The sequence below is a fragment of the Trachurus trachurus genome, assembly GCF_905171665.1.
Source record: "Trachurus trachurus genome assembly, chromosome: 2".
Taxonomy (NCBI): Eukaryota; Metazoa; Chordata; class Actinopteri; order Carangiformes; family Carangidae; genus Trachurus; species Trachurus trachurus.
Genome location: NC_139914.1, coordinates 12913936 through 12928119, shown reverse-complemented (window position 1 = coordinate 12928119; position 14184 = coordinate 12913936). Strand labels below are relative to the sequence as shown.

Here is a 14184-nt window from a genome sequence, read left to right as displayed (position 1 = left end):
TTCCGTTATTTTGCAAACCTTCTTCCCGGCCATGTGAAAACCATCACATTTACTCCAACGCTGTTTAATTAAGGTAAAAATGTAGCATAGTTAAGCTACAAATCCTACATAGTTCCTCTTTAAAAGGGCTCAATAATTTCCTAAAAAAGAAGTCCCTCACTTTACTGATTGACCTAAAACATTCTGGAATCCAGGGTTCCAACAGCTTAAGCCACGTTAAATTTAAGACTTTTTAAGACGTTTTTAAAGCCACTTGAAATGAAATTTAAGACCGACTTCATAATAAACACAAATGCAAAAAAAAAAAAAAAATCAGACATCATTTAACAGCTGTGTAGTTGTAAAGAGGAGATGATAAACTAAAAAGGACACGTTTGCTCGTCGGTACTGTATGTTTCCATCCAAGTGATTAAAATAACTGAGAAAAGCGCATTAAAAGACATTTGAGTTCTGTGTGTTTCCATTAAAAGTAACGGACTTTGGTGAAAACTACAAACTCGCGCAAGTTTTCCGCAGCTGTCCTTTCAAAATAAATGCATAAAAACTGACTCGGGAGCTGGAGGCGGTGAGAGATTTAGCGTTGTAGACCGCCACTAACTTTTCTATGTCAGAATGTTAGCAATTATCTTGAGATTTGAGACTAATTACAATCATAAAATACCACTTATCATGTGTTAACATTTTTAAGACTTTGAAAAATTGATTTAAGACATTTTAATGCCAATTAAGGCCTTGTTTTTAGATTAAAGAATTCAATGCCTTTTAAGACTTTTTAAGAATCCGTAAGAACCCTGGGAATCAAACACTGGCCAGAAGTAAACGGTGCTGGTGGAGAGAGTACCTTTGCAGCTTTAACCTGATGGCCGCCGCCGCCTGGGTTTGAATCCAACCTGTAGATCATCCCTGGCTTCTCTCTCTCTCTCACACACACTCTCTCATACCTAACAAAAGCAAAACATGGTTAGAAATATAAAAGGGATTATTATTAGTTCATTCACTAAAAAAGAGATTTCCATTGTTATTTTTGATGGTGCCATTATATTTCTACTTCTTTATGAAATATAATATAATACTCCAATGCCTTCATATTCACATACACGCTCAAAGACAAAGCAGATCAGACATTCCTTTTGAATCGGAGAGACAATGCAGACAGTAGTTGACATCCCTCACACACACTCCACAGCCTCTGGCCCCCTCCATCATCCTCGCACTTTTCAATTAGAGCTCAGGCAGCAGCCGCCTCGGTGCGGTGCGGTGCGGTGCGGCTGGCATCATGGCCACCCTAATAATCCCCCAGAGAATAAAAAAAAAGGAGCATTAGCAGTCATATACACCGGCCAGATTTGTCCCATTATTCATTACAATTAATTGCTTCCCTGTACTCCCGGCCTTTCCCAGGAAGCCCGGTGCTTGGCCGACATCTCCGCTGTAATATGAGCGCAGGACTTAAAGCTGTCATTCAAATCTCGCCGTGACCTTTAGGGAGAAAAGGATGTTTTTCACCCAGTTTGCAGACATGAAATCCAGCGTGTGTGTATGTGTGTTCCTGTACTTCTATCCTTGTGAGAATCTTAAAGCGAGGATGTTTGCAACCCGATGCCGTGTTTCACAATCACAGACACAGAAAAGGCAACATTTAATATGAAACTAAATCCTTTACCTGCTCCACCTCCGTCATTGTGTAAAGATAAACTGATGAGACTAAAAATATCCACGAGCCGCCGGGATGTTTACAGCTACAGTATCACATGTCAATCAGTTGCTAATGTTCAAATTATACACACATTATAAAAAAAAGAAAACAAAAAATTGATCAAAAGTTCCATAACATTCAAAATCATTGATATATATACACAATAAGGGTAAATGATATTGAAAATAAACATAGAAAAGAAAAGAAAACCATTCCCTTACAGAAAAAACACAGGAACTTCACATGTGATTCACATGTGCAAAATTTGGCACATGTGAAGTTAATGTGTTTTTTTCTGTAAGGGTTCACACTAGGGATGTCACAATTAATCGCGGTATTAAACGGCACAGTTAATTAATCGTAAATATTCACTTTCCAAAGGTAAATGTAAGAAATACTGGTCCATTTACCTAACATAACATACGATTGGTAGAAATTTAAATGTTAGCGAGTAATTTGTGCTAAAAAACAATGTTAAACTTAAACATTTGGTATAGATGACGAATAATGACTTGAATATTTAAAACACTTCCCCTGCGGGATTAATAATTGGTTAATGGTTATATATTAATAGTAGAGACTTATAATATTTAGTATAAATAATTAGTAGTGTAATTATATTTGACACATTCATATGATGTAAATTAATTAATGCATAATAATCGTGATAATCGTACAAAGAAAATCTATAATCATGACATCCCTAGTTCACACTGTTATGATGCCAGGTTTGAATGATGTTCACAGGAAACACAAAAAAAAAAACACACAAAGCTTTGCAAGCAACCAGATACATTTAATTAGATAATTGCTTTGTTTCTTTTTCTTTTTTCTTTTTTTTTTAAAACCTGAATACCAACTCACAGTTTTCATACAGCAGTGGTGGAAAAAGAAAAAAAGAACAAGGAACATGATTCTCTTTGAGCTCGGATGAAGCTGTAATTTCATCCAAAACGAGACAATCAAACATCGGGGTTTAAGTCGTGCTGCTGCCCATGAGCTATACACTTGACGGGCCGGCGTTGGCAGTTTGAAGGGTCCTCAGTGTGGAGGTATTGTAGTCCGAACCCCCATGTGACCGCACACTGACACACACACACACACACACACACAGGGCCGTTGCTAGGAATTCTGGGCCCCCTTAAAGAATACTAAAGTGGGCCCCTCCCCCTAACTTTTCCTTTTTTTTTCTTAGACTACGTAGGCTATGTATTATCGTTTTTTATTTAGCCTTCTTTGTTTTGATGCTAATGCAGCATTACACTGCAAAAACTCAAGTATCTTACCAAGAATATTTGTCTTATTTCTGGTCAAAATGTCATTTCTAGTCAAAACAAATCTCATTCTACTTAAAATAAGACTCATCATATTAAAAGTAGCTTGTTTTTAGACACTTTTTACTTCTTTCAAGCATATTTTCACTTGGAATAAGTAAAAAAGGACAAAAAATTGCTTTCACTGGCAGATTTTTCTACTTATTTCAAGTGAAAATTTGTTTGAAACAAGTGAAAATTATCTAAAAACAAGTAAATTTTTAGGTAATGAGTCTTATTTTAAGTGGAAAGAGATTAGTTTTGACTAGAAATGAGACATTTGGATAAGAAATAAGACAAAAATTATTGGAAAGATGTTGAGTTTTTACAGTGTACTATGAGTATTAGTCAGGGTCTTATGCAGAATAAATCAGTCATACAAAGATTAGACTACTGGGGTTTTTTATGGGCCCCACTGGGCGCTGGGCCGCTAGAGTTATCATCACCTTTCTCCCCTGTACAACGGCCCTGCACACACACTTCAGAAACAGCTTCAGTGTTTGGTACTTGATGAGGAGACAAAGTATGGAATGATTCAGTTTACTGCATAAAAATAATCCCAACACCTGCATTTATAACATAATGGGTATAAATCATAATATGAAGGCAAAGAGGAAGCACAGATTGAAAACACACACACATACACACTTCTTTCACAATAAAATCCCTGAACAGAGGCCTGGAGAGGTGGACGGGATCTTAATCTGTTCCCTTTTATAAAATATCTTCATTTTTTTTAGACATTTTCTAAACTTTAAAGCATAAATAAACTCCAAACATTTTCTTATAAATAATAACTTATGGGAATTAATGTGCTTTTATCTTTGAACATTTGTTTTGATTTGAAAGGGAATCAGGTTACAGATGCGATGAGCGATGAGTTATGACAGAGGGGATCATTTTCGTCGTTTCTCTGAACAATTGCAGTTAAAATATGACGTCACAACAATTCACTACAGCAACTTTTCATCCTTAAAGATCAGTAAACACATTTTTCTTCTTATTCAAAGTCTCTAAAAACATCTTCTCAGTAATATTTGCAACTAAATAAAAAACAAAGGGTTAAAATTAAAACTTAAAATTAAAACTAAATGAAAGTCTTATCTTAAAACGAACAAAAAAAACCTCAGCCCTTCAAAATAAAAGTCCCTTTCGAGTTACACAGGTCAGATTACCAAATTAAAAGTCGTCCTTTAACAACAGGCCTCTGTTCTCACATACAGCGCAGTTTAAATACTATTCTTTCTGTAATAAATGTTAAAAATGATTTAAATATATTATTGACATTCGTTCGACAACGTTATTTCCTGTATTTGTTGAACATGGAGTGTTTGTGAACATCTTAGGCACATAAAGGCACATGTCGTACATTCACACCGTGCACCGCCGTCCGTCCACTATAAAGCCTGGAGGTACAAACATGCTGCGAAAAACCTCATATACCAGTGAAAACATCAGCTAACAGCATGCAGGAGTAAATATCAGTCTGCTGCCATTCACAGACCGGATGTGCGTTAATAATAAACATAATAAACTCCACTTCAACTACATGTAGTAAAAATAAAGATTGTGCTTTACATTATTTAGTGAATAAAGTTAACATATAGCGTGCAATTCCACTAGTAAAAACAACTTTACTTATAGATTTACTTATAATCTCTGTGTTTATGTCTATAAATTGCTGCAGCGTTGCAAAAACAGGGAATAAATAATTCGTAAAAATACAAATATATATGGAAAGAACAGAACAGAAGAACAGCAGTGGTGTAAAAGCATCGACAGTAACGCTAAAGCTGGGAACCTCGTCGTGTAAACCTCGGGGTCAGTAGTAGTTGTGCTGGTAGTGCAAAGGATGGAAAGAGGACGTAGAAGAGTGCGTTAAGAGTTAAGACCCGTTAAATACGACCTGACTGGAGCTTTTAACGCGCTCAGAACAGACGCAGCTTTATTTTACAGCTCCATTATTTCACCTGAAGCTTCCACATCTTCCCTTTTCTATGGATTCTTATTATTCATCCTCTTTTCTATTTGCATCTGCATCACGTGTTCATTAAAAGACGCTCAGCATCGTCTCTATTTTCTCTATTTATGATTGGCACCGAGCTCATCATTGGGAAGCGATGATGAACCTGTAAAATAAAGCGCGTGACCATGAGTTGAGCTGCCGCCTGAAGAAGCTGCATGAGGAAAAAAGCATTCACACGAACAATCAGTGTCGAATTAAGAAAAAAAAAGCGTTAAAAAGCCGTGACTGAAACGTTTTACATGGTTTTTTTGGTAGAAAACAGAGAAGACGTTGTGTAAAATCAGAGGCACCGGATGTCCAAGACCCAATCACTCCAAGGACATGACGCACCAAAACAAACACATCTGACATCATGGCCGACTCACTTAGTCATTAGATACAATTTCAGCCTAAACACACTCAGGTGTATCAGTGATTTGGCCAAATTCATCCCCACACACCACGCTTGATTGCGACATTGTCATTCAAATAGCTCCATTTGCATGAAATCCTCTTTTCTTCTTTTCTTTTTTTTTCTGTTTTGTCATTACCACCGTTATTAAAGGAGCAGCAGTAGCTCAAGGTTTTTCCGTGGCGTCCCTGAAGTGTCCCCCCCCGGCCTGTTGTTGGCTCACACTCCGCCCCCGCTGCGGTCCACCGTCACCGGGCCGCGCTTATCCAGAGTCTCCTCGGCCGTTTTCATCAGGATGGCCAGGCGGCTGTCGGACACTTGTCCCTTCTTCACGGCGCACATCAGCTGAAAACGGCAGAGTTCAGAGTTCAGAGTTCAGACCCCATTGCTAATTTACAGATGTTCCCTAAATGCCTCACAATTTGCCTTCAACAAATAACTTAAAGGGATAGTATAGTTCAACATTTTGGCAAATCGGCCCATTGCCATAATCCCTATATAGTCCAGTAATTTTAGGCCAAAAAAGGGTTAAACAACGTTAAACAAATTGCAACAGAAGCAAACTCAACTGATTTTGTATCCTCAACATGTCCTGAATGAGGGAAAAGAAGCCCAGAAGAATCCCATTAGGGGAAAGTTTCGAAAAACACCCAAACATATCCCATTTATACGCATATTGCTCATGTTAACAAAGAATTTCAAAAAACTTGTAATACATTTTTTGTTTGTCTTAATGTAAGTAATCAACTCAGTAATTTTCATAGAGATATCTAAAGGTTAAAAATGATACCCTATTCATGTGAAAAAAATGTTTTATATGCGTATAAATGGGATATGTTTGGGTGTTTTTCTAAACCTTCCCCTAATGGGATTCTTCTGGGCTTTTTTTCCCCTCATTCAGGACATGCTGAGGATACAAAATCAGTTGAGTTGAGGCTTCTGTTGCAATTTGTTTAACCTTTTCTCATAAAATGACTGGACTAATAGTTTTAGCAGTAGGTTCGTTACCTTTAATTGTCGGTGCAAGCTATTTTTAGAACGGCGGAGCAGAGCCGTGAGCTGCTCAGAGCTATGCTACGGAGGCTGATTATGGGATTTCTTGGTTTCCCTCATCAAACTCATCAAATACGAATAATACGAATGTCGAAGGGACAGATACAGGAAATCTTTCCTGCCACATGCCATCACACTGTATAATAACAGCTGAAAAACTCTGGTCATAACTTACAGTCACTACGCACTTTATTTTTCTACGCACAGTTACGCCTAAAATACACTGGATGCGGAACGGCTGCAGATCCGCTCCGGTACGGCGGCGGAGCCGTTACGTATTAATTATAATCACCGTGGCAGCGTCCACCGACTCCGGGTCCGCTGCGTCGTGGGTCCGGAACGGCACCGGCATCCGGCAGCCCTCGCAAAAGATACGCAGAGCTTCTATTTTTGCCGGACGCCGGAGCACGGCGCATCAAGCAGCACAGAGCAGGTCGTGTATGACAGGAAATCGTGGGCAAATTACAAAATAAAACACCCGGTTAATTTTCAAAATAAAATACACCATGTTTACAGCGGAGCATATTTCCTGCTTTACACCTTGAAAACGTTGTAATGGGCAGTGACCGGCCTGAAGTCAGCAGCTCGGAGGTTTTCAGACATAATTTCACCCAGTTTACACCATGGACAAGGAGATAGTGATTGTAAAATCAAGTCAGGTCAGCACCAAGTTGTTTCTCTACTACTCCTCTGGATTAAATTAATTGTTTTTGATTTTATGGTTCACTTTATGGAAACTACAACCCGCTTTATCGCGAGATCACGTGTTCCCGCTGTGCGGCGGAGCCGCAACAATCAACATCACGGACGGAACCGGTGTGAGTTGACGGAGTCGGAGTACGCAGCCGTTCCGTAGCGGAGCCGTTTCGGAGTCGTTCCGCATCCAGTGTATTTTAGGCGTTACACACATTTAATTGCACATTTTCTACTTTGCACTAAAGTCAACGCTGCCAATTTGTTGTTGTATATAGCTACTTTTGTACATCACATTTTATTTTATTTGCTATTGCTATTTTATTATGTATAGTTTGTTCTTTATATTCTTATACTATATGTTGTTATCATCACTGTGTGTCTGTGTAATGCTGCTGCTGCTGCACTGTAATTTCCCAGCTTGGGATCAATAAAGTATATCTATCTATCTATCTATCTATCTATCTATCTATCTATCTATCTATCTATCTATCTATCTATCTATCTATCTATCTATCTATCTATCTATCTATCCATCCATCCATCCATCCATCCATCCATCCATCCATCCATCCATCCATCCATCCATCCATCCATCCATCCATCCATCCATCTATCAATTAAAGGTAACAAACCTACCGGTTCTCCTAAAACTATAGGGATTATGGCAATGAGCCAATTTACCAAAATGTTGAACTATCCCTTACATTTTTTTCATCTCTCTGAGTGAATCTTTAATCTTAAATCCTCCCGTGTGGGTCTTAATCTACCTATGTGGCCTTGTCCAATTAGGAGCCAGTGTTTGGGAATGGCTGCAGTAGTAGAGGAACAGTGGGGAAAGGTCAAACTTGTCAAAGCAGCTGCTCTGCTCAGATAGAAATAATTGAATATACGACCCTGATGCCGCACAGTGAACCGTCACAGTCCGATCACCTTCACATCACCGCAGTTAGAGAGCAAACGACACCAACACCAACCGTCTTCTTCACACGTGTTAAAGCTGCTGAACCGGACTCAGTTTTGTTTTCTGACCATGTTTGAATGGCAAATCTGTGGAAAAGTGTCTCCACGCATTGGGATTTAAAGGATAATTTCTGTTTTTTTACAACCTGGACCTTATTTCTAGCATAAAATACGATCATTTTACTCACCCAGAAACTTTGGTGTCATTTGGAGTTGATTTGATGAAATAAGCCCCAGTGGAGCGGCGCGTATATCCGTATAATGCGAGAACACGGGGCACGCAATGCAGCCTCTAAATAACACATTATCTGCCGCAAAACTCGTTCATTTCACCAATATTTTGTTCTGATAGGCTAGTGCTATTCCCCTCCGAGCCCGTGGTGGCATGTTATCAACATCCGGGGTCTGTAGGTTGACCTACTGACCTCTGATCTGGATGATCTTAACAAAATATTGGTGAAATGAACGAGTTTTGCGGCGGATAATGTGTTATTTAGAGGCTGCATTGCGCTGCCCCGTGCTCTCGCATTATACGGATATACACGCCGCTCCACTGGGGCTATGTAATTTCGTCAAAACGACTCCAAATGACACCAAAGTTATCTGGGTGAGTAAAATGATCGTATTTTATGCTAGAAATAAGGTCCAGGTTGTAAAAAAAACGGAAATTATCCTTTAAATTAAAGTTCCTATTTCCAATGAAGTAACCCAGTGCAGCTTTAACACTTCCTCCATCTTTTAGTTTAGTTGTTTTTTCTTTCTCAGAATTTTCCCCTTCTTCATTCATGCTGAACGAGCGAAGGGAAGAATTGTGAGACTTCTTTCTCCTCTCAGTGATGTTTCCCCTCGGTGCCACGCTACCTGTTTGTTGTCCCTAAGTCATCCACGTGCAGGTCGTGGTGCAGAGTCCACACAGACAGAAACACACAGCAGAAAAACACATGAAATGACTCATTCCATCAGGTTTTCCTCTGGTCCGGCCAGGGCCGTTGTATAGGGGAGAAAGGTGATGATAATTCTAAAAACTCAACATCTTTCCAAGAATATTTGTCTTATTTCTTGTCCAAATGTCTCATTTCTAGTCAAAACTAATCTCTTTCCACTTAAAATAAGACTCATTACCTAAAATTTAACTTGTTTTTAGATCATTATCACTTAAATTCACAATAAATAGAAAAATCTGCCAGTGAAAGTAAGTTTTTTGTGCTTGTAATAAGGAAGAAAAACTTGCTCCACTATCAGATTTTTTCTACTTATTTCAAGTGAAAATCAGCTTGAAAGAAGTAAAAAGTGTCTAAAAACAAGATACTTTTAATATGATGTGTCTTATTTTAAGTAGAATGAGATTTGTTTTGACTAGAAATGACATTTTGACTAGAAATAAGACAAATATTCTTGGTAAGATACTTGAGTTTTTGCAGTGTAATGCTGCATTAGCATCAAAACAAAGAAGGCTAAATAAAAAACGATAATACATACGTAGTCTAAGAAAAAAAAACTGGAAAAGTTAGGGGGAGGGGCCCACTTTAGTATTCTTTAAGGGGGCCCAGAATTCCTAGCAACGGCCCTGTGGTCCGGCTGCGAGCTGAGCTGCTGGTTTCCCCCGGCGAGGAAGTCTCACAGCCACTAATGAAGACTAAATCATGGGCTGTCATCGGGCTAATGTAACGACTCTGTGAGGAAGTGCTTCAGCCTCATTACACGGCTTCGCTGACAGAGACTCTCTTCTCTCATTAGCTTCATCTGGTTTAGACTTCACACCTCCTGTGTTGCAGCAACGGATGTTCCCTGTTCTCACGTCTCAGGTGGGCAGCTTTTTTTCTTTTTTTTTTCCTCTCTTAACGACAGGATAATCTGTGCTGCAGGTTTAGAGAAATTTTCTTTTCTGTATTGTGTATACATAAACATATGTATTAGGGATGTCACGATTATAGATTTTCTTTGTACGATTATTGTCAGAGAAATAATCACGGTATTACGATTATCACGATTATTACGCATTAAATAATTTCACAACATATGAATGTGTAAAATCAAACACAGTCAAAATATAATTACATTACAAATTTTTACGCTAAATATTTTATTTAAGTATCTACTATTCATATGTAACCAGTTATTAATCCTCCAGGGGAAGTGTTTTAAATATTCAAATCATTAATTGTCATCTATACCAAATGTTTAAGTTTATTTTAATTGTTTGTTTTTTTATCACAAATGAGACGCTAACATTTAAATTTCCACCATGTTACGTTAAACGGTAAATTGACCAGTATTTCTTACATTTACCTTAACTTTTGTGCACATCTGCCTCTGTGTTAACAAAATAATCTTTTTCAGAAAGTGACGGTATTTAAGAATCTTTACGATTAATTAATTGTGGCGTTTAATACCGCGATTAATTGTGAAAACAAGTAATTGTGACATCCCTAATATGTATCTCAATTTCATACAATGGTGTGTACATAATACATTTATGTATACAAACTTTGTGCAATATTGGGCACACATCTGCATGTGCAATCGTGTGCTATGGGATGGGATAGTGCAATTTAAGTCGATCCTGCACTTTATTGGGGCATCGTGCAATTCAATTCAATCTTGCACTTATGCACTCGTCACTTTAGCAAACAGCACCTTAGCACATAGCACTTTAACTAGCACTATAGCACTTTATAACTTCTCAGTAACCTTTTGGTCCCCTTAACCCACTCTTTTAACCGTCTATGGTCAGTTAACTGGTGGTTTATGTATGTCGTTCATATATGTTTTTACAAAAATAAATCTAAAATCTGATAAAAAATTACAGCTTGTATAAGGAGAACCTGTTTTCATGTGAGCAGTGAAAGTGAAATCGACAGAAAGCAGCACAGCTTTTAACATTCTGATGCTTTTTTTTACTACCGAGACTATTAAATCTAACAATTCGCAGTCTAAAAAATGTGTATAAAGGCGACTGATGAGAGAATATGGCTGCACAGAAAAGTTTCAAAGAAAAAAAGGTGAGTTCCCCGGAGCATCTATTATCCAGGCTTCATGTTTTCTGTGCCGGTGTGAGCGGAGCAGACACTGACCGAGGTGTTGGGTATTAATAGAGTGAGGCTGCACACACACACACACACACACACTCGCACCACAAATGTTACTTTTATTGCCAGTTCTGGGATCAGCGTCTGTTGTTTTTCTCTTCCACGATAAAAATAAAAAAAGTTGTATTTTCTTGTATTTGCCGGCGCAGAGAGAAAATCCATCTATTCACAATGTTTCAAGCTTTTTCTCTCGATTCTGTGCAGCAATTTCCTGACAGTTTGTCACTTGAATTATAAACTGAAGAGAGTGAAAGTAATATATTTTCAATATTAAAGGGATAGTTCAACATTTTGGCAAATTGGCCCATTGCCATAATCTCTATAGTTTTAGCAGTAGGTTCGGTGCAAGCTATTTTTAGAACAGCGGAGCAGAGCCGTGAGCTGCTCAGAGCTACGCTACGGAGGCTAATGGGATTTCTTGGTTTCCCTCTTCAAACTCATCAAATACACAATCCAACAACTCCAAAACTCTCTCATGGACAATGGGCCAATTTGCCAAACTGTTGAACTATCCCTTTAAGTGTTCTACTCATGATTGTGAAATTATATTTGAACCTAAACCTCTTTTACGTGGATTTTTTGTGACTGATTTAAAGTTGCAGATTTCTCCTGCAGCTAGAAATAAAACTGTGAAGGCGGAGGAAACTTGAAAATAACCAGATAATGATATTATTAACCCCCCCCCACCTGACGTACCTGCAGGAATTCATCAATTTCAACTTGTCCGTTCTTGTTGAGGTCCACCTCATTAAGGATTTCATGCAGCGCGTTCTCATCAATGTGGACATTGATGCTCTGCAGAGAAGAAAAACAAGTGCAGGGATGAAGGATCAATGACATATAATGAAGATGAGCGAGTCAAGATAGGAAAAAAAAACAAAAAACAGAAGGAAACTCACATCCAGGACTTGCTGGACGTCGACAGTGGTGATGAATCCTTTGCACTCTTTGTCAAACTTATGGAAGCGTTTCTTGTATCTGCGGACGGATGAGCAGTTTGAACAACAGAAACCCTCATTGTCTAACTCAAGCCTGGTTTAACAACAGTTTAGTTGAGATTTAGTGACACATTTTGTTTCAGTTTGTTGGAATAAAAAGTTTAAAAACCAAATACAGATGCTGAGAACGTAAAAATCACAATCACAATCACAATCCGACAGTTTCCAAAACAATTGCATCACGTGTTAAATAATTCTTTTCATTTTTCTTTAAAAGATATTTTTCGGTCTTTGATAACAGGCTGTAGGAACACAGACAGATTTCATAATATAATCATGGCTTTGTTGTTTTTCTTTGACATTTTCTATCAGTTTTGTAACTTTTTACTGCCAACGACAAAAACAACTGGATCTAAAGCTGAAGGTTTGGTTCCAGAACTTTTAAAGAAAAACTGCCTGTGAAGCTGATCCGAGGTCAGAGGACTTGAAATGAGAAACAAACCCTTAAAAAAATGAAGCTTTCCAGACTACGGTGTGATAAAGAAGGAGGGTGTAAGTACCTGACCACCTCCTGGTAGTCCAAGTTGATATCGGACGTCTTGGTGAGCTGCTCGGAGCGAGACCTGTAGCCCATCTCCTGGTACAGGAACTTCCTGGCTGCTTCCAGCTCCGCCTGGATTTCACATTAGCAAAGACAATCAGGGCCGTTGCTAGGAATTCTGGGCCCCCTTAAAGAATACTAAAGTGGGCCCCTCCCCCTAACTTTTCCTTTTTTTTATTATCATTTTTTATTTAGCCTTCTTTGTTTTGATGCTAATGCAGCATTACACTGCAAAAACTCAAGTATCTTACCAAGAATATTTGTCTTATTTCTAGTCAAAATGTCATTTCTAGTCAAAACAAATCTCATTATACTTAAAATAAGACTCATCATATTAAAAGTAGCTTGTTTTTAGACACTTTTTACTTCTTTCAAGCAGATTTTCACTTGGAATAAGTAGAAAAAATCTGATAGTGGAGCAAGTTTTTCTTCCTTATTACAAGCACAAAAAACTTACTTTCACTGGCAGATTTTTCTATTTATTGTGAATTTAAGTGAAAATGATCTAAAAACAAGTTAATTTTTAGGTGATGAGTCTTATTTTAAGTGGAAAGAGATTAGTTTTGACTAGAAATGAGACATTTGGACAAGAAATAAGACAAATATTCTTGGAAAGATGTTGAGTTTTTACAGTGTACTATGAGTATTAGTCAGGGTCTTATGCAGAAGAATTCAGTCATACAAAGATTAGACTACTGGGGTTTTTTTATGGGCCCACTGGGCGCTGGGCCCCTAGAATTATCATCACCTTTCTCCCCTATACAACGGCCCTGGTCAGAATCTCCACCACTGACACGTTACAGAATAAAAACACTGTTCCCAGATGGTTTGCTGAGTTTTGTTTATCGACACACTGTCAAAATATTCACTGAACAGCTGCACAACCCTCCCTGACTTTTTTTTGCTATTTATCATTTATTTTAAAGCCGCAAATAACGATTATTCAAACATTTAGTCTTTGAAATGTCACAGACTACTTGGATAATAACCGCCCCGGTTTCCCAGAATCACGTTTCTTAAATGTCTTGTTTTGTCCGAGCAGCAGCAGCAGCCCACAGATATGTCTTGATAAAAGTCTGAGATGATGAATGGATATATAGATATTATTATTATTACTGTATGGAGAATGATTCATTTTCTTTCATTCTAACACAAACTCTTATCAACTTATCAGAGTTAAGGTTTACTTTCATGTGTCTTCATGCGCTTCGTCGGGCGACATGTGCCACCTGTTTCCTGTCTGGAAGTGGGCGACTGACAAATTCATAATTTTGGGGGATTTATAAATAAACCCACTTTGCCATCTGTCTCTAGATAACCTCCTGTGCTCCTGTTATCTGGAAGGTCCTCGGGAAGATTTCTCCATGATAAATAAATTAAATCCTTTTGTAAAAAACACAGAATGTGACAAACTTCTTTCT

General features: G+C 38.1%; 1 protein-coding gene across 1 annotated transcript in view; it reads right to left on the bottom strand.

The window, feature by feature from the left end:
* Positions 1-3336: 3336 nt before the first annotated feature.
* Positions 3337-14184, bottom strand: part of gpd2 (glycerol-3-phosphate dehydrogenase 2 (mitochondrial)) — a 37821-nt gene continuing 26973 nt past the window's right edge. Inside the window, exons 14-17 of the mRNA XM_083988953.1 lie at positions 12723-12835; positions 12124-12202; positions 11921-12019; positions 3337-5771 (exon numbers count right to left, since the gene is read on the bottom strand). Of these exons, the coding sequence (XP_083845079.1) occupies positions 5646-5771; positions 11921-12019; positions 12124-12202; positions 12723-12835 (417 nt within the window). The 3' untranslated portion in view covers positions 3337-5645. The remainder of the gene's footprint in view (positions 5772-11920; positions 12020-12123; positions 12203-12722; positions 12836-14184) is intronic.